This window comes from Lepisma saccharinum, chromosome 6 (assembly GCF_977018435.1).
Source record: "Lepisma saccharinum chromosome 6, izLepSacc3.1, whole genome shotgun sequence".
Lineage (NCBI taxonomy): Eukaryota > Metazoa > Arthropoda > Insecta > Zygentoma > Lepismatidae > Lepisma > Lepisma saccharinum.
In genome coordinates this window covers 54436267-54463074 of record NC_139234.1, presented here as the reverse complement: position 1 = coordinate 54463074, position 26808 = coordinate 54436267, and the positions used below count along the sequence as shown (strand labels likewise).

Below are 26808 nucleotides of genomic sequence, written 5' to 3'. Positions count from 1 at the left end.
CAACCAGAGGGGGCAGGGTGCATTGCTCACAACCTTGGACGGAAATTAAGTCTAGCGGAGGGGTCAGGGTGGGGGTCAAACATTAAAGTACAAGAAAAAACAGGCTTGCAGAATTAAAGAGTACTCAAGATGGAATTAATTTTCATATTTTTCTTACATTTTCCTTCCAGACGGCCAAGGACACCTGCAGAGGGGGAATGGAGGGGTAATTGCAGCCCCTGATTTCAAATTTTATGAAAGTAGAAATATATTATAAAATATTTTACAGTCTCATCAAGTTCAATGCCGTAGCAAAGGGGTAGCGGGAGTCGGCCCTGAGCGCCGAACGATCTAAGTGATAAAAGTTTTAAAACAGGGAATGCTATGGCGGCCCGTGATATTATTTGCTATTAATGTTGGTTTGTTACGAGTTGGATGAATTGATTATGTAATACGTCGCTCCATGTGAAAAGAAAATATTGTAGATGGAAATTTTACATGCCATATGTATGTACATGCACTTTCTTTCTTTCAAAAACAGTTTGTGTGATTGTTTTCCATTATTAGCTAATGTGAAATTGACGTGTTGAAAATAAATATTTCTAATCCTCTGTTTCAACACAAATGCGTGAGAACCGACTTCTACCCCCTTTTTGCATGATTTATGAGGATAATAATGCCTTTCATGCTACTTTATTACTATTATTGTGATTGTTGTTGTTGGCACGTTTATCCAAGTACTTGAAACCCCCCTCCCCAAACGAGGGTAACGGCAATGCCCCTGGCTGACTACGGCCCTGGTGTTCGCAGTAGAACAGTGTGTTGTTCGACTCGCCACCTCAGCGTCGAACGTGACATGTTTCAGTCCTGCCCTATATCACTATATATACGTATATTGGTTGTTTACGACATATACTTATGGATCCTGTGCCACGGAAAACCTATTTCAATGCATGTGTGGGGGGTAGCAACATTCGTAAATCTCATTTCATTGGTGATGTGGCTTACGAAGCTTTGAGTTCCCTTTTTTTAAGTAGTGAAAATCTATTTCAGTTGGCAACACTGCAGAACGGTGTGCGCCCGGTGCAGTTTCTGCTCGAAGCAACTACGTCATGCAGAGGGAGGGGCGTGCAGTTGATTCAATGAACGCACCGAGACCTACTAGGTATCTTACGACTGTGGGTACCCGGCGGGTTTTCAATACCTGCCAAGAACGATCTGGGCAGATGGTCAGGCAAGGTGCTCAAGCAAGGGTGTTGCGCAGGTTGCATGGCATTTCAGGAGCGATGTCTCGCGAACGGGTCTGCTCCAGGTATTGTGCAGGCCTCTGGGTGCAGGATATCTGGCAGTATTGCAAGGTTCATTTCTGCACGCAAAAAGGAAGCAAGCCCTTTATTAGTTTAGGGACCAAACGAAGTAAGCCTAAGGCATCCGTTAATAAATGTTGCAATTTTTTTCACAAAGTTGTAAATTTCAACTAATCTGTTCCCACGGTTGTTAATTGCCCCTTTATTGTTCATGCATTAACACCCGTTTACAGTTGTGTATACTTGCAATCTTAATTTTCATCCAATAATCCTTCAAATAATGCAAAGTACACTTATCTACACTAACATACCTTAAACACATTAATGCATTTGCATGCATTAAACATATTGTATTACTAATACTACTAAAGTGGCATGTATTCAGAACTAGTATTTAATGATTACAATAATAAAAGGTAGCTTATTCAATGATTCAAGGCAAATTCGTAAATAACTTGACCTGTTTTATTCAATCTGAATACCTTACTGTACAAAATGGTTGCATAAGTGCATAAAGAGCTCATTTTGCATGCGTACTCAACAAGCATGCATTGTCTACCGCAAATTTCATATCACAAATAAACGCATTCTTGCATAACAACAAATTCACATGCACAATTGCATTCATCCATGCAATAATAATATATAGCTCGTCCTGCAAGGTAAAGTATTCTCAAATAACAATTATAAATAATTTTCCTAGGTTACATGAAGAATTTAGATTCAATAAATTACAACAAGCATTTGTGCATTGCACAATCAGGTTCAAAGTGCATGCTTAACTACTAATTATTTAACAAAAAAGCACATTGTAAGCTTCATTTCTACATGAACAGGTTTTTGGTAGTTTACGTATGCAATAACTAGTGCTTTATAATAATGCACAAATATGAATAATTGATGCTAAAGTAAGGAATTGTACTTGTTAACGTGTAGGTTAAACAAAGGGATGAATTGATTTAAGTTAGGATTATGTCAACTTTCACTTTTCATTGCATGCCGTAGTATTACAAATACGTACGTGGCCTACACTTATGATACGTCATGCAATTAAATTAGTTTTTCTCGTGAACCACAAGATACATACAACAAAAGCATGACGGGAATATATCTTGAAATTCGTTCAATTTGGCCAAACCTCTATTACATAAGTAATTAACGTAATTCTAAGTTCATGAAATAGTTAATTTTGAAATTCACTAGGAAACATTGTTCGTTAAATAATCACAGTCAAAATGCAATTGCTTTCATGCCCACGTACGTTAATAATTTTTGTCTGACCTTAATGGCAAGGTCACGTGAGATATCAATGATATTCTCAGAGGAAAGTACTGATTTTAAACACATCATAAATTTGTTCTTGTGCCACTGGTTGGGTCTACGTACCTAACTACGTAACTAAAGACCGTTGGCATATTAACACTACTTCCAAAGTCGAAAGGTTCTGAAACCACATGGTATCCTATGCGCATGTAATGGCTGCTTACACACGTTTCCTATCCATGAAGAACAAGCCAACCTGTACACGACCACAGCCAGGACAAAGCGTTTGCAGCTGTAAATGTAACAGTGTCTTTTCTGAGAGTTCTGGGCACCAACTGAACGCTGAAAGTTACGACTATATCCTCAACGGAAGCAGTTCTGCAGAACACTACCAGATGGCAGGCACGCTTAGAGCTGTCAGGCAGGATTGCCACCTGACGGCGGAAATGAGAACTTTGTGTGTCAAGATGCAAGTTCATGATTATTACTGTGGAGTTGGTATTTTCATATCACAACGTCACAACAGGCATGATAGTCCATTATCACCCAAAATCGTGTTTACTCTAATGTTAAGCACAGGAAAACTAAGAACAGCAAGTATTGTTCAACTGGGAGATCAGGGTGAAAAATTGCTCACCTTTGCCATTTTGTGCATACTAATGGCTACCACCTGGGGGCCCTACACACACAGCTTGCAATACTACAAGTCCAGTCAAGTTATCTTTATCTTTCTCTGTTACTAACGTTAGAGGAGTGTAAACACTATTTTTGGACACATTGTATGTACGTCTTTTGGTTCTTCAAATTTTCAGATCGACTCAGACTCAAAAATGTTGATAAACAAAAGAAAGTTCATGTTGTGACAATTGTTCTAGTTATCTTCACTCTTCTGGCTTCATTCATTTTTCATTAATTTTCTGCACCCTTGACTGGATGAAACTTAACTACTTAACCTCTCCGCCTATTGCTACAATTTGTAAATGCAAGAATTTGACAAAATGTCAATTCCAGGCACACAGTTGTATGCTCTAAATCAGCCATGTCCATTGTCTTGTATTTTGCCCTAAAACTGGTTGTATTCAGAACTACAAAGGCTGTCGCAGAGAAGGTGAGACTAACTAATTCCTGTATAGGAAAACAGCAACCTCCATTGGCCATTGGCTAGCAAATGTACTAGGGTGAACATTTGGTTCATTAGCTGCCGATTGAGACCAAAATGAGCGCAATAGGTCAAAAAGTTGCGACTGCGTAGTAGTTAAAACACAAGCATGTATATGGACCCCTCCAAGAATCATTAAAATGAAACAAAAAAATTACAAACCACAAAATTTTTGTTCAGAATCAACCATATTGTGTAGACGTACATCATTTTCAAAATAGGCACCATTGACAGCTAAGCAAGCGTCCATACGCTCCTGCCACTTTGTGAATGTCTTTGAAAATTCGTCATCAGGTAGCGAACTGAAGAAAACTTGCGCTGGAGTGATCACTTCTTTGTTCGTCATGAAATGACGACCACGTAAAGCAGCCTTTAAAAGTGGAAATAGCCAAAAGTCGCAGGGTGCAAGGTCCAGGCTGTATGCTGGATTTGGGAGAATTTCTATTTTACTCTTCGTCGCGTAATCCTGAAAAGCTCACTCGGTATGCGCGCATGCGCTATCGTGGTGCAATATGAAGGAGTTCTTCAAATGCAGCCTCTTTTTTGCTACGTGCTGGTGCAGAGTCTCATTAACTCCTTGGTAATACTGTGGCTCTACTCAGTCTGTTTTGATCGGCATATGCCTGTTGAAATATTGCATATGTTTCTGCAGCACTTTCCCCTAAATGCCAACAAAATTTTATGGAATGTCGCTAAAAAGCAATATTATACACAAAAACCTGGAGGGGTAAACGAAACACGTTCCACGTAAATCAACACAGCTGCTCACTAACGTGGTTTCGCAACATGTGACAACTTTCTACAGAAACAGAATGAATCATCCTACACGACGCGACTAGTGCCGAAACCATAGGCAGTGTTGCCAAGCCAGGAAAAAATCTATCTCACCTTCTCCGCGACAGCCTTTGTATATATCATACTGTTGGATTATGTTATGTTATACTCCTTTCAGCACATAATATGTTAACAAATGAAACATGAGATCAGCAAGATATTTTGTACTTGAGAACTAACCTGTCAATGAGCTTGCTTAGTCAGCACAAATTCTGCTTCTAATGCACCTGTGCAAGAAACACAGGTCAATGTGGTGACGTTAGGATAAATTGGGACTTGCTTCACGAGGAGTAAGTACAAATATGGAGTCATTGTACATGTGTAGATAGGCCTACAGCAGTGCGGGGGTAAAGGGAAGGACAGGTCCATTTGCAGTTTTTAGGGTTAGTCTTCTGCTGCAGTCAAGTGTCCCTTTGGAAGTGCGTAGGAGTTGATTTGTGTCAATCACACAGTGCGTGTCTCTGCAGCAACAGGTTGCTGTTTTCTTTCTTTGTGCCTAGAATACTTTTTTATTGCTTATCCTGTACATTATTTAGATTGTATTTCAAAGAATTTCAAAAAGAATAAACAGCAACAACTTTAAGGTTGCCAGATGACAAACTTTAAAAAAATAGGACATTTTTAGATTGCAAAAAGTTGTTAACTTTCGTCGAAGATGCAGCACTTCGAACACACGTTTTGGGCTTGCTGGTGTTTTGGTGAGCTTATATATAACAGACCCCTCTAAAATAATTTTACACAGTTTCCGTATAACTAACAATTATAGGCAAATGTGTAAATATTCTAATATTTATTCACTATGCTCGTAATATTATACGGTTGTGAAACTTGGTTTCTTACTTTAAAAGAATAACATAAATTGACATTCTGCCTCGGAGTTGTTTCTTCCAGGCCTAAAGTCAGGAAACTGTTTTTGTAAGTCGTCACTAAAAACATTTGCGTTTCACCATGATTCAGATCTTTGATCTGCACTGCCATGTAATAATTAAGAGTACAGCAGTTAAAAATTACTGTTTATTTCTGAATTCTGATAATGTGAAACTCAACCCAAAGAAAGCCATTGTTAGAAACTTGCTGCTCACCACGAGCCGCGGTAGATGTCACAAATGCTTTGAAATCAAAACCTCACGTGGTGAGAACAGAAGAGCTGCAAACGTTCCACAATTTTTCTTTGTTGGAAGAAAAATTTCTTGTCTTTGTGCTTGCAACAGTGTGTTGTATTTCCTTACTTTTTAATTGAACAGAGAAACAATATTAACAATTATTAGGGGCATGCATATTTCGTTTTTGACGAAAAAACAAAATTTGAAAAAACACATTGTTGTGTTAATTTTTCATGTTTTTGAAAGGTGTGAGATGCATTTTGTGACCATGTTTTGTCACGAAATAATGCGAAATGAACTTCAAAAAGCGAAATTAACTTTTAAACACGAAATTTACCATTTATATACCGACGCGACACTTTCTGAAGTCTGAATTATCCTGAGAGTTATGCAATTCCCGGAAAATTGATTAATTCTGCTGTTAATATTGGAGAAGCAGAAATGGACTCCTTTACACAGAAATAAACTTAATACTCTTATAACTACATAAATGTGCTATTAGAAGTGAAATGTTAATTCTGTGGAATAAGTGTAGTTTTTAAATCAAATTTAGGATTATATTCACAATTTTAAAACCAAAATGTCTTTTTATATACCACTTTTCATCTAATTTTTCACCGCTATAACACCGATATTTCATTTTATTTACCGCTTTTGAACCCGAAATTGACTCAGTTTTTGTACCGAAATTTTGCTTTTTTATTTACCAAAAATATGTGCCTCTAACAATTATTTACAAATAACATTTTGTTACTAATCTTGAAGTTAATCAGTTGTCTATATCTCAAAAAAAAGAGGACTTGTCCGGGTAAAAGAAGACATCTGGTAACCCTAAATGACTTGTGAGGCTGCACCGGTTACAGCAAGCTCACATGTGTTGCTCACTCAGAGTGCACACTCCCAACCCTAATAGTGGAGTTGCCTGCCGCTATGTCACTTCACTTCCAATGGGGATCATCTCTATATGTATCATCTGTATATACTTCAGAAATAACCACTGACTAGTTACTGACCAATTTAATTACAGAGTATCAATATATTAGTACTTTAAAATCAAAACTCTTTTCATTTTGTACTAAAAATATCAAAATTAATGCACTGTAGACAAACATGTGGAAGAAACCTGACTTTCACTGACCATTTTTAGCCCTTTTGATACACACGAAATGTACAGGGACAATGCAGGCTGGTACTTTCACATAGACATTCTAGATTCTTTATCATAAAGCATTGTTTGTTTCATAACATTTTTAACAAACATCCATTTGTTAAACAGAACCATGAAATCAACATTTGGTTGATTTTCATATGTAGAAGCAAGCTTCAATTTTCTCAACTTTGAGGTCTTGTTCATAGATCACAAGTTACTTCATCCTACAACTCTCTCTATGGCAAACATAGGAGTATCTTCATCCTTCTATAGTTGTTCAAAGTAACTAAATTAACATTCTTAAATATAATGAAAAGTAAATCCCCTCCCTGGGATTCAAAACCCTGATGCTGGTTTCACAGCATATTTTTGGAACCCCTCCTAAAACAATTCATCCATCTAATGACCCAGAAAATAAGTCTTCCAAAATGCATAAAATGAAAACCACAAGGCCAAAACAGTCCCACAAAGTTCTGCATATTTCTAGATACCAAATTGCTGGCTTCACCTGCAAGAAATCATTTTTCCTTGAAACATGTCTTATTACAGAGACATTGTGTCTACCAATATGTATTTTTTAAAAATCAAGCAAAAATCCTGATATCACCTGAAGAACAGGACAGCAAACATGAAACTCAGTTATCCACATATAATTAAAAAAAACTTGAATGCAAGAAAATGAAAAATAATAGACAAAAAAGTGTATTTTATTAAAAATATATTAATGTTAATTGTGTATAATCCTTCATTGTTACAGTCTCCACTGTCATCTGCAATGAAAGAAAAAACAAATGCAATACAAACTTTGCTTTCAAGCATTTAAAAATTAGTTTTGATGTTCAAATATCTGAAGATATTTATAACAATACAAATGGTTTACATACCGAAAATCTATTGAAGTCAATAGATTTTCAGTACATAAACCATTTGTATTATTAATGAGTAATATTTCAAGTGAACACACACAAACACACACACATACACACAAAAAATAGACAACTTTATGGAAGCTACTTTTTAAAGGAATTTGTTACGTTTTTATTGAGTTACTCTCTCATTATTCACAATAGCAATTGTAATAGAGTTACATTTATATGCAAGTAGCTAGTGTTTCTCTTCCTGTATACTGATATGAAATGAAACTGACAGATGAAGTACTAATGAAAAATTTACCAAAACTCACATACTGGTAGTATATGGGTTAGCATTCCCTGAAGTGAAGACCCTGGATGGTAACACACACGCAGATATATAACCTTGTCAGAAGTGTTACAGGACTCCTTTTTTAATTATCAAACTGCAACACTGAAACATGCATCTAGCAACACTGTTCATTGTGTTGGCTAATTTAGTTAGAGTTACACAAGAGATGGATGCAGAGTTGGAGCAAAAAGTTAATATTAAGTTCTGTTCAAGACAACACAACAGTGTGATACAAGACACTTTAAAAGTTTGTCGAAACTTTCGACTCCATCTCTGAGTAATCATCAGGGCTGTTTGAGAGACTGCGAAGAAAACACAATCGAGGTTCTGATGATGTTACTTGTTGTGTCTGCCAGAAGATGTCATTGTGCAACATCAGAACCTCGACCACGTCTTCTTCGCAGTCTTTCAAACAGCCCTGATGATTACTCCGAGATGGAGTCGAAAGCTTCGACAGACTTTTAAAGTGTCTTGTATCATACTGCTGTGTGATTTGTGTTGTTTTGAACAAGAATGTTACCGGCATGTGACATAAGAAGTTTTATGATGTCATTAAATTCTGTGTTAGGCTGGGAAAAAACACCTACGGAAACATGATGCAGACCTATGGTGACCAGGTATTATGGAGAGGCTGTGCGTTTAAATGGCACAAGATGTTTCGGGAGGGCAGGGTTTCAGAGGAAGATGATCCAGGATCAGGCTGGCCTTCTTCAATGTAAGGCCCCACTAACTGCTGTACAGGAATATCTGGCCAAACATTGTATTTCTGTTCTTCCACACATTCCATATTCGATAGATCTGTCACCATGCAATTTATTTCTTTTTCCAGTGTGAAAATGCCACTGAAAGGGAAGTGATAGATGTGGCGAGAAGCATCCCAGAAGATGCTTTCTCTGCTTGCTTTCGAGACCTCCAGAAACGCTGGCAGTTTCTTATAGATGTCAGAAGACCAAGGATCATTGGCAAGTTGAATATATTTCTTTACATCAGTCCTGGAACTTATCTGACAAAGGTTATATATAAAACAAACTTGAATGACATTAGTACCTCTTAGCAGAAGACAAGAGATGCATTGCCAGTTCCTCCTCTTCCGCCAGAGATAGACCTGTATCCAATGGCTCTTTCTCCTCAGATTCTTCCAATTTATTTTTCTTTCTTCCTGTTGCAGATTTGTCCTTGCTTTTCCTTTTCTTACTTCTGTAAAAATAAAGTCATATGTTTATCTTGCATGTTTAGAATTACCAGAACAGAAAACTCCAGGTAGTCATGAAAGAACTTCCTGATAAACGCTGGACCTTTGATTACTAGGGACGTTCAATATATAAGTTTCCCTGTGCTATAAAATATTGTATAAAGCAATGCCATTAAAAAGAAGCACATGGTTGACAAGCGCCATCCTTCGTCTACAAGGAACAACAATCTATTCGTTATCAGACGTGAAGGCGCATGTGCTCAAGGGCGAAAAGTAAATGCTTGTTCGGAAAATGCGGGCTCGCGTCATAAGGAGTTCAGAAGCATGGATGGTGCACGAGTGTTGGAAAGCTGGAGTAAAGAAGAAGTTCGTTCTGTCATTCGATATGAATGGGCGAATGGCTTACCTCCTAGTGCCACTCATACGGAACTTTTTGCTGCTTATGGTGATTCTGTAATGACAGTGCAAATGGTTAGGCGTTGGTGCAAGTTGTTTGATGATGGCAGGGTGTGCATTTTTGACAACATTCGAGCCGGGCGATCTTCGAGTGCCACTACTGATGAGAACATTGCGAAGGTGGATGAACTTGTTCAAGAATACCGTCGAGTGAAGTTACACGAGGTTGCAGAAAGGTTGAACATTTCTGTTGGAACAGCCCATCCATCACATCATTCACGAGAAATTGCAATACCGCAAAGTGTGTGCACGTTGGGTTCCTCATCAATTGAGTTGCGATAATCAACTGATGAGAATGGGCTGCAGCCTTGAAGGTTTAATGTGATACCAGTAAGATGGCAATGCATTCCTCATGCGCATTGTGACAGGGGATGAGACACTCAGCAGTGGAAACACAACACAAAATTGAAGAATTGGGGTAGGAACGGCTGCCCCACCCTCCATACAGCCCCAATTTAGCACCGAGTGATTTCCATCTTTTTCCGGTGTTAAAGTATGAATTGCAAGGTTACCGTTTCAAAACAGATGAAGAAGTGAAGCAGAATGTGAGAATAGTGCTCAATAGCCAGAGCCCTGATTTTCTTGCAAAGGGTATGGACAAATTGGTGGAACGGTGGGACAAATTCCTGAATCTCTATGGGGATTATGTGGAGAAGTGAGGAAGGATCCTCCTACACATGTATGTATAGTTTTCTAATGTATCTTAAAAATTATTTCTTTTACAGCATAAGGAAACTTATATATTGAACGACCCACATATGTTATTTAGGATCTGCAGCTGAGGGAGAAATCTGGCCAATGTCACACACTGTGAATAAAATAGTTTTGTATGCGATTTCTGGAAATTCAGGGTGACTACTATACAGATGACAAAACTGATGTATAATTCCAGAAAGAATTGTGTTCAAACTCCGAAGCTCAAACTCTTAAGTTCTGTATATTTGCAGAAACTGTGTGCATTAATAGCAAAGAAGATGCAATTACTACAAGATTGTCAATTTTTGACAACAGAACGATTGATTTCGTATTTATATACCCAAACCAAGTAGTAACTTTGTCCATGAAAATGATTACTACTACTTGTGAGTGTGTGTGTGTGTGTGTGTGTGTGTGTGTGTGTGTGAGGGAGAAAAAGGAGGTGGTGGAAAAAGCATTGTACTTGCATTAATAATGAACATATTAACTAAAAGCTCTGTAAAATAAAAAAAAAAATGTGCTACAGCAGGTGTATTGCAAAATGGTGGTCAATTTTAGGTTTTTGGCTTATATTGCATTAACCGTTGCAATTTTCAATGCCTACATAACTTTATCATGAAATATGAATTGCATTTATTTAGTTAAGGTTTTCAACATAAATAGTTATATATTGCAACAATAAATCATTCATTTTTGGTCTACCGGCCAAAACATGCCTCATAACATGAAAATGATTAGAAATATGCAAGACAATATTGCAACCTAGTTTCAAGCATTGCTCAAAGTGGTGGGATACTTGATCGAGTTTGGGGATAGGTCCTGGGATGCTTATATGGATTAATAACATGGAGAAACGCAGTAGGTTGGTGGGGGATTTTCTTAACTGGGGGATGGCATTATAATTATAATATAGTGTCCCCAAAAAAAAAAAAAAATGTTTACCCTCTTTGACCGTCAAAAACAGGAACACTAATAACAGCAAGCACAGACTTTTTTTGGTGTCACATACCTTAAAGTTATAGATGTTCAAAATGGCCACCATTGGCAGTAATACATTATGTGCAATCTGAACAGATTGATAAACAGCAGATACAGTTTCTGGGGGACCCATGTCACTCAGCGTCTCTGGCTTTGTGGCATGCACAGCATTCATCACAGTTCCCCACAGATAGCAATTTAACTGTGTTAAATCATGAGATCTGCATGGATATACGACTGACTCTTCTTATGTTTATCGAAAGAAAAATTTCTCACCTCTGCCATTTTGTGTACACTAAATGACTACCACTTGGCAGGCTGTGACGGAACTAAAAAATATATGCTCTCACACATGCTCAACATAGACATTGCAGCTTCAAATGCAAAAAGTCCAGTCAAGTCATCTTTAACAGTTTCACTGTTATAAAAGTTCAAAGAGTGTAAATATTATGTATAATTGGGAGGCACAATGTATAAATTTTACCTCTGCTAAAAGCCCTGCCTTTAAGAAAGAAATCAAACACAATTTCAACTGTCTACACTACGTTTTTTTTTTGTTTTTTCTGCCAATGTACCAGGTGGTTATAATTAAAGTTCACCTCCTCAGCGCCCTTTGGAGCCCATTCGAAAAATCAGATTGTGGTGAAACTTGATATTGTGGTTATGGACACCATTGCCTCCAACCACAACCAGAAGTCCAACATGCAAAACATTATTTTAGTTTATGTCCATACATCATTTCATTATGCATGCCATCAATGTGAATGACCCTTGGAAGCATAAGGCCAGTCACTCACCAGATCCAACATGACATGATGCAATGCAACACGAGTCAAAAGTGACACGACACGCAGAGTTGTCGTCAGCAGATTTCCGTGCGTGTATTTTATAATTAGGGAAGCAGGTAACAATGCATTATAAGTATAACAATTTAAAGCAGAATCAGTGGATCAATGTGTACGCAGAATTCATGTCAGTTTGTGTGTTGTGAACTGAATATATTTCTAGCAAATAATTGCATAGAAAATATGATATTAACCATTTTAAGTAAGATTCGAGGACTACATTTAATTGCTGGCTTCAAGCTGCTCCCATTTCCGGTTTGAGACTAAATATCTGTGCCTGAAGTAATGGATTGGCGCATGCGTAAATCATTTTGTTGAAAGCTGACTCAAGTAAAATGTTTTGTCTGGTGTGTGGTCGCCCATAAACTAATGTTAAACCTTCACTGAAACTGTTTGCGACAAGAAATGACTCGTCGTGTCATGTCTGATCCAGTGTGTGGCTGGCCTAAGACAATGTAATCAATGATTCAGCAGCTGGATGCTGTTCACCGTGCACCAGATTTCAGTGCCACATTTCTACCTGGTGGTGAAAATTTGAACTAGTTTTTTCATCAGCATTCACGTCCCCATGGTCTCCATAGCCTCTGCATTAAGTTTCACTGCAATCTGATACTCCAAATGGGTTCCAAAGGTCCTCAGTAGGGGAACTTTGATGTACAAATCAATTGGAAACACCGAGTTACATCATAAGTTACATAAATTTTTCTGCACACACTTTTCCCGGTTACGTTCTGAATTGAGATGTACATGTCACTAAACACAGCTTTACAATACAAATAAATAATGAATGATGTATAATTCCTGTATGCTCTTTTGATAGGAAATCAAATACATTTCACAATGCAATAACAAATAAATAGTGGAAAATAATTACCTTCTCTCTGCATCTGAACTTTCACTTTCTTCAACCGTTTCTTCTTGCTGCTCATCAACTTCTCCGTATACTTTGTCAGGATCTGGTAACCACGATAAATCAGGACCGTCATCATCATCTTCTGCACTATTTTCAAATTCTTCTGCATTCTCTTCAAATTCTTCTTTTGATTTATCTTTTTTCTTCTGTTTTTTGAGTTTTGTCTTCTTCTCCCTACACAATGTTAAAACAATATTAAAATAACTACAGATTTATTGATATCATTGTCTTATTTATCTACGTGAAAACATCTGTATTTTCTGCTGCATGAAATACAGAAGGAAACAATCCAGTGAATATACCTACTATCACTGGATGTAGTACTTTTTGAATGAATATTTTTTTAAAATATTTGACTGATTATCACTCCCAGAGCGATATCCATCTGATAAGTGTGACGCAGTTACAGTTAAAACATTTTAAAACTCTGTTTCAGTAGGCTTTATTTTTTTATTATTTGCATTGCAGAGATACAGCTATCATCCAGACAAAACTTCAAGGAAACGAACTAAAAAGAAGTAGGGACAGTAAAAATGCTGCACACCCACTTAAAAAAACAGTGTTTTCTTGGGGATACAGCCAGCCAGTTTCTTACCAGAGGGTAATGTTTAGAGGCATGATTATTTAGTTTTGACAGAAACACGGAATGTGTAATAACCCAACGTAATGTTCATTTTTCATGGTTTTGAATGTGAAGTACATTTTTCTACCATGTTTGGCATGAAATGATGCAAAAAAAAAACAAAAAAAACTGCAATGAAATAAAACTCTTAAACTAACATTTAGACTGAGTAATAAAGACCAGTTTTGGCATGTACAGTCCAACCCCGATTTTACGTTTCTCAGGGGCCCGTAAATAAAAAACGTAAAATGCAGGAAAGCATAAGGGAGGGGTGAAACTAAAGTGTCAGTAAGAAATTACTACACAATCGACTTTTTATGGGGTACATTGTATCAAAAATTATTTAACAACAGGAAGGAAGTATGATAATCAAGTTCTAAGGTCAAAAGCAAGACATGCTGTTAAAATCAATGACTGATTAGCCGGACCCACTTTTGAGAGTAGGGACGGTGGATGACTGCTTCTAACTGTCGCCTATTAGGTTCAGTTTATGCATCTGATCGTGTGAGATCTCCTTTCACTGTGTAAACTGGTAATTACTTGCTATTTTTAGACGTCCTGGGTAATTGAAGGGGGTTGAGGATTTATAGCTGGATGCCAAGCATCTTTATATACTGTAATCAAAGTGTCCTGAAGACGTGCAGAATGGTTCAGATTCCACTTTGAGCTGCAAATGTATCCAGTCCCGATCAAACCAACAGAATGAAGTGAACAAAACAAGTTTTGTCAAACTTATGCATTTTTAGACGTTGCAATAAATTATCAATGAGGAGCGCAGGATTTTTGAAAGGGGGAATGGGGTTAGGTATACTTTTTATAGTAGTCAGACCTCATTTTGCCATCTTTCCTGCCTTTGACATTCTTTTTTTTTTTTTAGAAATACTGGTCAGAGGGAGGGGGGCACGCCACTGATTGTTATTTACATCCATGTTAATTGACGATTTATTATTGGATTTAGAAGCCTTGTGGAGGGCAAAAAACACCCCTTCCACCAATAGTTTCCCCGTAAATAATGTGTTCCTTCCCGTCAACGTTTAATATTGCGTGATTTATTTTCAGCACGTGAATGTTTCCGAAGAAAAGCGGCGATTATATTATTCTTAGCATCATGTGCATTTCCTTCCTGCACTGCTCTGTGTGTGCAAGGTGTTATCGAGGGGAAAAAAAAAAGCTTTGTTTTCTAACTCCTCACTTCGTGTCTGGTACTCGTGTTTCCTAATCGTCAAAACAAAACAACCTTGGGAGAGGAGATTCAAAACAATGCCGTTTTTCTTCCCTTTGGATGAGTCATAGCTTTGGAGCCAGGAGATGAAACATTTTGCGCCGGTTGCCAGCTGCCCATTGCTCGCAGAAACCCCACCCCTCCCACCAGTTTGTAATGGAAGGGAGAGGAAGGGGGAGACGAACAGGTGGTTAAGCGGCGCTGAACAAGTCTTATCAGAAGTGTGCTTATTCCCGGCCAAGTTGCAGGAAGAAAGAAGGAAGGAGAGGAGGGGAGGGGGGAGAAGGATCATTGCTTGAAGTTCTCCAATGTTGTCAAGTCAATGCTTCAGACATATGAGCAAGATTTCCGATGTGGGGCATTAAACAATGAGAAAGGGGCTGAATCCTTCAATTACTAAGATGGGCATCTTCTATGTTTGTTGAATGTGCGTATTCAGGTTGAAGAGCAACTGTGTAATTTTAGACGCCAGAGGAAAGTCTTTTTGCCTTTATGTTAATTGGTTAGTTGTCTCGTGTAAGGTTGCTCACTTCCACAAGAACAGGAAAAACGGGGCAGAAATACTTGGTGGCACTATTCAGTAATTACAAGACTAGTGATTAGGGATGGGCGATATCGGAAATTTAATATTGTGATATATCGTCAAGAAAATATTGTCACAGACGATACGATACTATATTTTTCTGTATCGTGATATCGGCGATATATTATCTCCACGACATATATCACTAAAATATTGTGATGATATATCGCCAACGTGATATATATCGCCAAATATGACAATATATTGCCGACATGGTATATATCGCCAAATATTGTGACGATATATCACTGGCACAATATATCATTAAAATATCAAGACGATATATATATATATATATATATATATCACTAAAATATCACGACGATATATCACCGATATGATATATATTGCCAAAATATCGTGACAATATATTGCCGATACGATATATATCGCCAAAAAATATCGTGAAGATATATTGCCAACATGATATATATTGCCAAAAATATCGTGAAGATATATTGCCGACATGTTATATATCACCAAAAATATCGTGACGATATATAGCTGGCACGATATATATCGCCAATATATCATCTAGTTGATATCGCCTGGATGATATTTTTTCAATATAGCAACATATCCTCTGGACGATATATTGCTCAACACTAGTAGTGATGATACCATAGGGGGCATGACAAAGGAAACACCCCCCCCCCTTGCAAATGAGAAAAAGGTGAAGGTAAAGTTTCCCATGCACTTTACACCATGCAGTGATGCATACGGGATGTGAGACATTTCTTAGATTTTTGGCCAATTTGAAGGTGATGTGATCAGCACCATGCTTGGGCAGCCATCTTGCTCTTTTGGCTGAAATACGCATTTTAAATTTGACTGCTCTCAGAAAATATTGCACATGCCGTTTATTCACTCATTTTTCCTGGCCCCATCACTTTACAACATACGAGTTACGCAATATGCATAGAGAAAACATTCCCTGCCTCACGTAGAAGAATCATTAATCCCAACATCGCCACCCTCCCCCCACACAATTGATTTAACATGAATATTTTTCTGCCAGTGAATAAAATATCGCCCTTTCTGCCCATAGAAAAAATGATCACTTTAGCTGGTGCGTTTTCAGCTTCATTCTGATAACAAAATGATATAGCGTTCGTTCGTGAAAATACTTCAGATTAAAAATAATCGAACAACATCCAATCATATTGCCTAAGGAATCTCCATTGAAGAAAAAGTGAAGTTGTTATCCGGTATGGTAAATCCTTATATTTTTTCCATTTTCAACGTTGCTAACAAGAAGAAAGGAAATGTTCAACTATGAAGAATTCAGTAAATGTGTGGTCAAAGAAGCGAATGGTGATCGAGTCTTGTTGTCAATTTTCCACTTGGATTTTTTTGTGGAGGGGAAGGGCAAACAAAGACACCTCAGTCACACACAATGTGTCCAAACTGTAGGGAAGGCAGCATTTAGAGAGAATCGGTTTGGCAACAGTGCACAGCAGAAGGATCAGCTCATTTCGTCTTCAAGGGGAATGCAAGAAGTGCCGTTTTCCCTTCCTGTCCCTCAAGGGAGGTATGACAAATACAACTTGTACCCTGCCTCTCCCCCTCCCCCTCCCAACCTTCCACTGGCTATGCCTCTTCGCTCCCTCCTCTCGAAAGCCCAACATCTGGAAGTTCAAGGTTGTGTGGTGAATGAAACAACTGCAAAAGCAAGAAAAGGGAGGGAGAAGTCACGTAGTCAGCAGAACAGGTTTCTGCCAAATTTTAAGACATCGTCACGGCTTGGAAAACGTATAAAGTGGGAAACGGGAGTTAGAGCGAACGTAAAATCGAGGTGAACGTCCTATTATTTAACATGGCCTTTTGTCGGGGCCTGATTGGATGAACGTATTAAGCGGGAAAACGTATAATGCGGGAATGTAAAATCGGGGTTTCACTGTACTTACTTTGTTCTCTAACTATCATCACACCATGTGGCTTCCTGAGGAGATAGGACAAGAATAGTCAAGATTTAAGACATGGGAGGCTAAGTTAAGGTTAAAATAAAAAAAATAAAAAGACGATAAGAAGTAAAAAGACAATGCAGTGCCCTAATACTCCTTTATACTCTTTTTAACCTTCTTTAACATTAACTTACCCTGCCATGTCTTAAATCTTGACTAGTATTGTGTCTCCTGAGGAAGTCACATGATGTGGGTGAAAGCTAGTGAACAAAGTAATTACATGCCAAAACTGGTCTTTATTACTCAGTGAAATGATGGCATGTGTTGTAAGTTATGGCGTATCTATAACATTTAGAGTTTATTTAAAAACACAACAGTTTCCGTGTCTGAATTATCCTGCGAGTTATGCAAAATCATGGAAAATTGAGTAATTCTAACGTAAAAATTTGAGAAGCAAAAATTGACTCTTTTACACAAGAACAAACTTAACACTGAGCACTACAAAAATATTCTACTAGAAAGAAAATGTTTTTATTTGTGCAATATGTATAATTTTTAAATGGAATTGGGGACATTATTCACCATTTTAATACCGAAATGCTATTTTATATACTACTTTTGATCCCAAAATGTCGCATTTTGTACAAATCTTGATCTTTTATTCACCATAAATATGTGGCTCTAGGAATTATGAATATTTTAAAGTAAAACTCTGGAAGATTACTATGGCATAGTTCCAATGGAAAATTTATATACGTATTAAAAGTTATAAATATTTTAAACTACTTTGAATTGTTACAATTTTCAAGTACTGATATCGCTGCAGTTAAGTTACATTCATTTTTACAAATAATGGCAATGCAGACATATTTTATATGGTTTCAACATACCTGTGCACAGCCTTCACTCTCTTTCTGAACAACTCTTTGTCATATTTATCTTCCTCTTGCAACACCTGCTTAGCCTTCTCAATATTCAATCCACTCTCACCTGCCTCTTCATACTGCTTACCAAGTTCAGAAACCTTAACATTTTGTCTAACAGGCTGAAACAAAAAAAGAATGCATTCATGTGTATGTACTATGCAACACAAACAGTGTAATAACCACAGGAAAATTAAAATTTTCTCCCCAAATTTCTAATTTATTTAATTATTGTCTCTTCAAGAACAATATCTAGAAATATATTTTGGTAAGGTCGGTCTGAAACAAGTGTCTCAATAATAATAATAATAATAATAATAATAATAATAATAATAATAATAATAATAATAATAATAATAATAATAATAATAATAATAATAATAATAATAATAATAATAATAATAATAATAATAATAATAATAATAATAATAATAATAATAATAATAATAATAATAATAATAATAATAATAATAATAATAATAATAATAATAATAATAATAATAATAATAATAATAATAATAATAATAATAATAATAATAATAATAATAATAATAATAATAATAATAATAATAATAATATTTAAATAGAAATGACAATATTCTAATCAGATTAGATTAAAATAATATTAATTAAAATATGTAAATTAATTAATACTGTATAATCATCATCATTACATGAACAGGTAAAAAGATCGTACAAAGAATATAGATGTAACAGCATATATTCATTATTTAGCTATGTGTAGTTAAGATCCCCAAAATTTATATAAAATCAAGTGTTCCTGGCGAGGAAATTAATGTAAAAGAAAAGTGTGTTTAATATTTATTGCATAACAAAAAAGGATGTTAGATCCAGTTGACGAAAAGTAAAGTTTCTGATTAATATTTTATACATATTAGCATAAGTAGTAGTGTGCATAAATCATTTTTGGTACTGTCCTTCAAAGCTGTATGATTCCTTTCCCAATGTACAGGGTGAGTCATAAGTCTCCATACAAAGGGTGAAAATGGTGACTAATGTTTATTTTTCCTTTTCAGGCAGGTGAACCAATGAAAAGAGATTCCACTAACAAAGGAAGAACAGATTGACATCACGGTGACATAACCCATGACACCATGACCAAACTTATCAAGAAATTCAGGACAGGTTCCGTTGCCGACGAAAGCAGGCCTGGAAGACCAAAGACAGCAACAGATGAAAGGAGGGTAACGCAGGTGCCACGGTGTCATGGGTTATCTGCGTTCTGTGGGTTGCATTGAATGTGCATGCTACATGACTGGTGGTACCACTCCCAGCCAACAGAATGATGTCATTAGTGGCATCTCTTTTCATTGGTTCACCTGTCTGAAAAGGAAAAAAAACATTAGTCACAGTTTTCACCATTTGCATGGAGACTTATGACTCACCCTGTACTTAATCCTTGCCTTTCAGTAAGTTCATAGGAAATTAATGACCATTGATTATATATACAACATGCTAAACAAACAAGTATGTTCTCATTTTTTAATTTTAGTATTTGGTGTATCTTTCAGGGAAGTTCTTGGTTACAGTACATGAAAATGACACAAAACCCATGTGGACTATGAATGTGACTCGCCACTTGGGAGTCTGAGTAATCGCAACGTTTGTTTCTGCTTCTGTTCCTTTATGACAGTAGAGGTAAGCTTCATTCCTCTTGCTCAGCAAAAGATGAATCATTGGAGTTGAACTGATTTCAGTTGTAACCTCTGGCGCTGCTATAGTGTTTGGAACTGAAACTTTTTCAAGCCCTGAGGTGGCGATTATGTTGCCTGCTACAGCTTGGCCTACTTGAATGTGTTTTAAGCCAGAAAATTAGCATATCTTACTTAATCTTCCTCACTCGATCACTTCATCAACATAAGTACTCAGATCCGAATTAACTTTTTCAATTTCTTGATAAACTTTCCCTGTCAAGATATCAATCTATAACCGCTGAAAATAATGGGCTTAAATCTTTTCTTTCATCAGAGTTGCTTAACACACCAACCATTCTGCCTGAAGCAGAGGTTCATACCTCTCAGCAATTCAGAAACAACTTAACTCACCTCTCCATCTTCATTAAATGTTATTTTCATGTTGGGCTGGATTTTCTTTTTCAGTATTTTCTTTGCCACGGCCATTTTTGTTAACACCTTCTTTTTCTTCTTTTCAGTGCTAATTGATTCTACTTCTTGATCCAGTTCATGATCCTTCCTCTTGATCTTCAGAACATCTGTATCACTCTCACTGTCATCTAGAAATAAATAATAATAATTAGAGGCATGCATATTTCATTTTTGACGAAAACATGAAATGTGAAATAACACATTGTAAGTTAATTTTTCATGTTTCCGAAAGATGTGACGTGAATTTTCCTACCCTGGTTTGTCACGAAATGATGCGAAATGAACTACTTAAACTCTTAAACACGAAATTTACTGTTTATATACAGACAACACTTTCTGAAGTCTGAAGTATCCTGTGAGTTATGAAATTCATGGAAAATTAATTAATTCTGTTGCAAACATTTGAGATGCAAAAATGGACAACTTTTTACAGGAATAAACTTAATATTCTGGTAATGATTTAATGTGCTATTAGAAGGGATATGTTTATTTTGTATAATAGTGTAGTTTTTAAATCAAATTTCGAATTATATTCACATTTTTTTAAAAAAAATGTCATTTTATATGCAGCTTTTTCACCGCTATAACAGCGAAATTTCATTTTATTTACCACTTTTGAACCTGAAATTGACTGTTTTTGTACTGAAATTTTGCTTTTTTATTTACCAAAAATATGTGCCTCTAATAATAATATTAAAAAATCACATAATATAATGCATTAAAATGTAAAATTTGGGTTCCACTGTAGTTTGCGCATTTAAATATGTTTGTCAGACATTCTTCAAATTTTCATATGTGCAAAATATAAAATAAACCTAATTTTCTTTCAAAATAAAGTTGATATTTCATGCTACATGTCTTCAACACTATGACATTAACATTTTGTTAAACAAAATTCTTGTACTTTTCCAGGGGTACTTTCAAATAAATTTTCATTTTATAATGCTGTAACATGGGGAATCCCAATTTTATGTTCTGGTATTTTACATTTTCCAGCTTTATTCATTTTACTTCTCTGGTCTGAACAAAGCAAGATGCTACACAATTTTTCCACATTATACATTCCAAGTATATAAGTTCTTTAGGAGACACTTGAAAAATGTATAATCAGGGTTTCACTTTATATGCATATTAAGTAGGGCTGAGTTGATGCCGATGTATCGGTATCAGTCGATACCAGTGGCACAGGCACAGTTCTGATGGTGCACCTACCATCCCATGGGAGCTGTAGCAGAGGTATTTGTTGGGAAAGAATTGTTTCACTTTACTGAGCAAAGTTGAGCTCTTTTTACATTGATCTGGTGTACCTACTGTCATCCAAGAGCTGTAACACTGGTATTTGTCACACGAGAAATACTGGAAAATAAAATCCTCCAAAATAGTTCCCAATGTATGAAAATGTCACAGACAGACATAGGCATGTGACCCACAGATTAAAATACTAGTTTAAAAGCTAGGTGAAATTTTAGGTATATATTGCAGAAAAACATGCTAAGATAAAAAAGAGAGTTTGGAATTTAATTTTCTTTTTCTTCTTCTAAGTGTGTTTCTTGGGAAATGGATACTAGAATTCCCCTTCTCAAAAATGCAATTCATTAAAAAAAAAAAAAACATATCTATGGTAAATGGTTTTCCTTCTACAGATTTTTTAAATGCATCACTGTACATTTGGAAAGTATGTGCTTGAAAATTTTCCTTCCCAAGTGGTTTACATTCCTAAAGAGGTCCCATTCGTGATAAGTCAAGTCTTCATTACTCTATCAAATATTATAATGAGGTGGAAATACACTGACGGACATTTTGTAGATAGTTTAATTGCAAATTATCTGTGTGAACCATTCTCACATATACATACCTAAGAAATATAACAGTTGGGCTGAAAAGTTCGTAGGCTAACATAGTAAAAAATATTTTTTTGACAAAATTCGATTTTATTGTTCAATATAGTTGCCTTCGAGGGCGATACAACGATTATAGCGGTCATACAATTTTTCGATGCCATTTTTATAGTACGATTTCTCTTTAGCCTCAAAATAGGCCTCAGTTTCGGCGATTACCTCCTCATCAGTGCTAAATTTCTTTCCAGCGAGCATTCTTTTAAGGTCTGCAAACAGGAAAAAGTCACTGGGGGCCAGATCTGGAGAATATGGTGGATGGGGAAGCAATTCGTAGTCTAATTCATATAATTTTGCCATCGTTTTCATTGATTTCTGACATGGTGCATTGTCTTGATGAAACAGCACTTTTTTCTTCTTCAAATGGGGCCGTTTTTTCGTGATTTCATCCTTTAAACGCTCCAACAACGCTATGTAATAATCACTGTTGATGGTCTGGCCCTTTTTGAGGTAATCGATGAATATAATACCATGCGCATTCCAGAATACTGATGCCATAACCTTGCCAGCCGACTGATGCGTCTTTCCACGCTTTGGATTCGGTTCATCACGTGCAGTCCACTCGGCTGACTGTCGATTGGACTCTGGAGTGTAGTTATGGAGCCATGTTTCATCCATTGTAATATATCGACGGAAAAATTCGTGTTTATTACGGTTGAATATCGCTAAACATTGCTCCGGATCATCAAAATGTTGTTGCTTTTGATCGATTGTGAGCACGCGCGGTACCCATTTTGCATACAGCTTTCGCATGTTCAAATATTCATGCACAATATGTCCAACACGTTCCTTTGATATTTTTAAAGTCTCAGCTATCTCGATCAACTTCACTTTACGATCATTAAAATTATTTTGTGGACTTTTTTTGATGTTTTAGTCGGTAACAGCCTCTTTGGGGCATCCACTGCGTGCATCGTCTTCGATGCTCATTTCGCCTCGTTTAAATTTAGCAAACCACTTCTCAACGGTTGATTTTCCTGGTGCAGAGTCCGAATAATGTTTATCAAGCCAAGCCTTGGCTTCAACAGTATTTTTTTTCGCCAAAAAGCAATGATTTATTAACACACGAAATTATTTTTTATCCATTTTTTCACAATAACAAAAGCTGCTTCACTCACAATGCTATATCTCACGAACTAATTATCCGGCAGCTGTGAAATTTATACACGTATCTTTTGAAGGTCAGTACTAAGTAAAAATCACATGGATTTAATTCTAGTAACACCATCTATGAGTCAGCCTACGAACTTTTCAGCCCAACTGTTAATGCTACATATCCTATGCATGCACTTTTAGTTCACACAAAATGTGAAATAACACATTGCAATGTTAATTTTTCAGGTTTTTGAAAGGTGTGAGGTGCATTTTATTACTCTGCTTTGTCACGAAATGGTGTGAAATTAACTTTTCTCCATAATTTTTTTCTTCCATCATTTTAATACTAAAATGTCATTTTATATACAGCTTTTGATCCCGAAATGTGCCTAGTTTTTGTACCGAAATCTTGATCTCTTATTCACTATATGGGGATAACAGTTCTTTGTATAAATCTATTTACCTTGTTCATATGTGAATGCCTCTTTGGAGTCAGGTGAAGCACGACGTTCCCCTGTCTTGGCAGAATGCTCTATTTCACTTGATTCCTCCTCTTCAGATGCAGATGGGATTTTAGACAAGACGTTCTTCTGTACCTTATTTAATTTCATGGTGTTCTGTTTCTGATGCCGTTGTAAGAATCTAATCCTTGGAGGAACTACAAGTCCTAGAGAACTACAAGAATTAGACATATAATTGTTGTTGGAAGTTGGTTATAATGCAACATATGCACACATTTAACACTAAGAAAGAGGTTTTTCTTATATGGTGTGATTATAATGATAAATAGTAGAATTATCTTTATCCTGTAAACACTGGGCTATTTGCTTTAAAACATGTGTGTGTTGCACCATTACGAATTCCTGGATTTGAACATTTCAGCAAATAAATTTTGGAGTAACTTCAACTGAACCATATCAATGAACCATTGATTGATTTGGTTAATTTTACTTTTCTTTTCTGCCACTTTTGGCTAACCATGATTGATTGATTGATTTTGTGTTTTAAGTCCACTTTATGCACAGTAAGGCTAATCAGGACTGGACTTACAGTTTAAAGTGGGATCCGAATCACTATGTGTACCTCCACCGGGTATCGAACCTATGACCCCTTGATTACAAGGCCATCGGGGAGGCCACAAAGCTGAGACAGATGAAGGGACCTCACAAACATACATAGAAGAAGCCTCACAGAAGATTATCCTGGGTATAGGTCTAGGTGCCAAAGCTTCGTTACTCTGCAAAATTCAATCCGGAAAGGGTGCCTTCCGAAAGGTTCCCCCTTACACCAGTTCTGACTAAGGTGGCCATTACATTTCGAGCTCGTCATCCAAACTGTGCATCCCATCCAATGTTGACGCAAGTTTTCTCCGAGCTCCTTTTTTCCTTCTTTTTTCTATTTTGCATCTACTGCCTCCTTGTAGAAACATTGGGAACTATGAGCACATGGTTTTCTTTACAGAAACTTCAAGGATTTGCTAATCTTTTGGGTAAGAATCAGCACCATCTTTTCTCCTGGAAATTTTAGAACTTTTCATGGATATGAATAATTCCACACATTTTGCACGACATCCCAATTTGAACCAAATTTGAAATATGAAACAACATAAGGAGCTGTTACAATAAATAGTAGGGATGGGACCGATTAATCAGTACTCTATCAGTATCGGCCAATATAGGCATATTGGTGTATTGGTTTATCGGTAAAATTACCGATTATTTTACCGATCCGATATATCGTTAAATATCTGATAATTTAGTGCAAAATTTTGCCATTTTGTTATAATTTTTATGGATAATCTCTATGCCCTACTTTCTAAAAAAAGTCAATGTCTAAATATGCAACTTCTCTTTCACTGCAGTCACCTCTAAATACACATTTATTAAGGTCGTCAAGAACCTTTCAGGTTCTACAAGGACCATTTCTAATTTTATATCGGATCGGTGGAATATCTGTTATCGGTATCGATACATTTTATATCGGTACTTTAGCAGTATCGGTCAAAATTTCATATCGGCCCATCCCTAATAAATAGTTAAAGTTTCTGCATAGGAATACTAGGATGGGAATCAACTAGCTGTTGTCGAACAGTATTACTGAGAAAAAGTACCAAAAATTAAACATTGAAATGCTCACCAAGCCATTCATTGTATAAAAAAATTTACACCATAAACGTAACGTTCCCACCCTCAAACAGGGTCTTCAGATGACGATTCACAATAACGTTAAGTTTCTTGTGGATATTTTTTATACAATAAATTTTGCCTTGGTCAGCATTTTAATGTTTTATTAACATGGAAACAAGGCTTAGCAGTGTTACCAAAAATGTTCCACCTTACCTTGCATACGCATCCGTATCTAATGCATTGACATTGAACACCTCCTTGTTCTTCATGAGGAACACAGACTTCACGTAGGAAACAAATGCTCTCTTTGCAGTGGCATGTAACTCCTGGTCTCTTGCCAACACTGCTTCCATTTTTCTCTGAGGGGACTGAAGTTTCTGTGGATTTACCCTGAAAAAGAAATTAGTGCAACATTATGCACCGAGTACTAACAACAGTTCTTTATAGAGCTGATTCGATACCAACACATGTACTGATGCAGGAAACTCTTTCCAATCCCAATACTAATGATTAAATTTTTAACAAAATATTGATTAATAGGGATGGGACCAAAAATTACCGATAATTTTACCAATCTGATATATCTATAAATATCTTATAATTTAGTGCAATATTCTGCCATTTTGTTATAATTGTTTGGTTATAAACATATAATATCCAATTCCTACTTCTTTTAAAAGGAAATGTCCAAACATGCAGCAACTTTTTTGCATTGCAGTTACCAGTGTCATATATTTATTAAGGGAGTCAACGAACTATTCAGGTTCTTCAAGAACCATTTGGAATTTTATATCGGATCAGCAGAATATCAGTTATACTTATCATTAAACTTTATATCAGTACTTATCGGTTTTGGCCAAAATTTCTTATTGGTCCATCCCTATTTATTGGTGAGTGTTGCACTCCAATTATAAGCAGTAATTAACCAGTTTTTCTTCAAAATATTCAAGAATTACGTCAGAATATCTGTTATGTAATCACAAGTATTGTTCTTCACACAATGTTCGTGCAAAATAAATGAAAACTTCAATTTTTGCATAATCTCCAGGATAATTAGGCTCCATAGAAGTCGATTTGGTGTAATACCAAAATGCTGGCAAGTATTTGCTGGTATCAGTAAATAAAATGCAACCAATACTGATACATCATCATCTAGACCCTAGTTGTTTGGAAGTAATATTAGTCAATCTTAGCGATACATTGATATTGCTGAGATTTGTATATATTATTAGGC

General features: G+C 36.3%; 1 protein-coding gene across 1 annotated transcript in view; it reads right to left on the bottom strand.

Moving 5' to 3' along the window:
• Nucleotides 1–7484: 7484 nt before the first annotated feature.
• Nucleotides 7485–26808, bottom strand: part of LOC145988766 (putative ATP-dependent RNA helicase DDX10) — a 46619-nt gene continuing 27295 nt past the window's right edge. Inside the window, exons 9-15 of the mRNA XM_083123941.1 lie at nucleotides 25788–25964; nucleotides 23912–24123; nucleotides 20399–20586; nucleotides 18300–18454; nucleotides 13040–13252; nucleotides 9046–9195; nucleotides 7485–7565 (exon numbers count right to left, since the gene is read on the bottom strand). Of these exons, the coding sequence (XP_082980067.1) occupies nucleotides 7562–7565; nucleotides 9046–9195; nucleotides 13040–13252; nucleotides 18300–18454; nucleotides 20399–20586; nucleotides 23912–24123; nucleotides 25788–25964 (1099 nt within the window). The 3' untranslated portion in view covers nucleotides 7485–7561. The remainder of the gene's footprint in view (nucleotides 7566–9045; nucleotides 9196–13039; nucleotides 13253–18299; nucleotides 18455–20398; nucleotides 20587–23911; nucleotides 24124–25787; nucleotides 25965–26808) is intronic.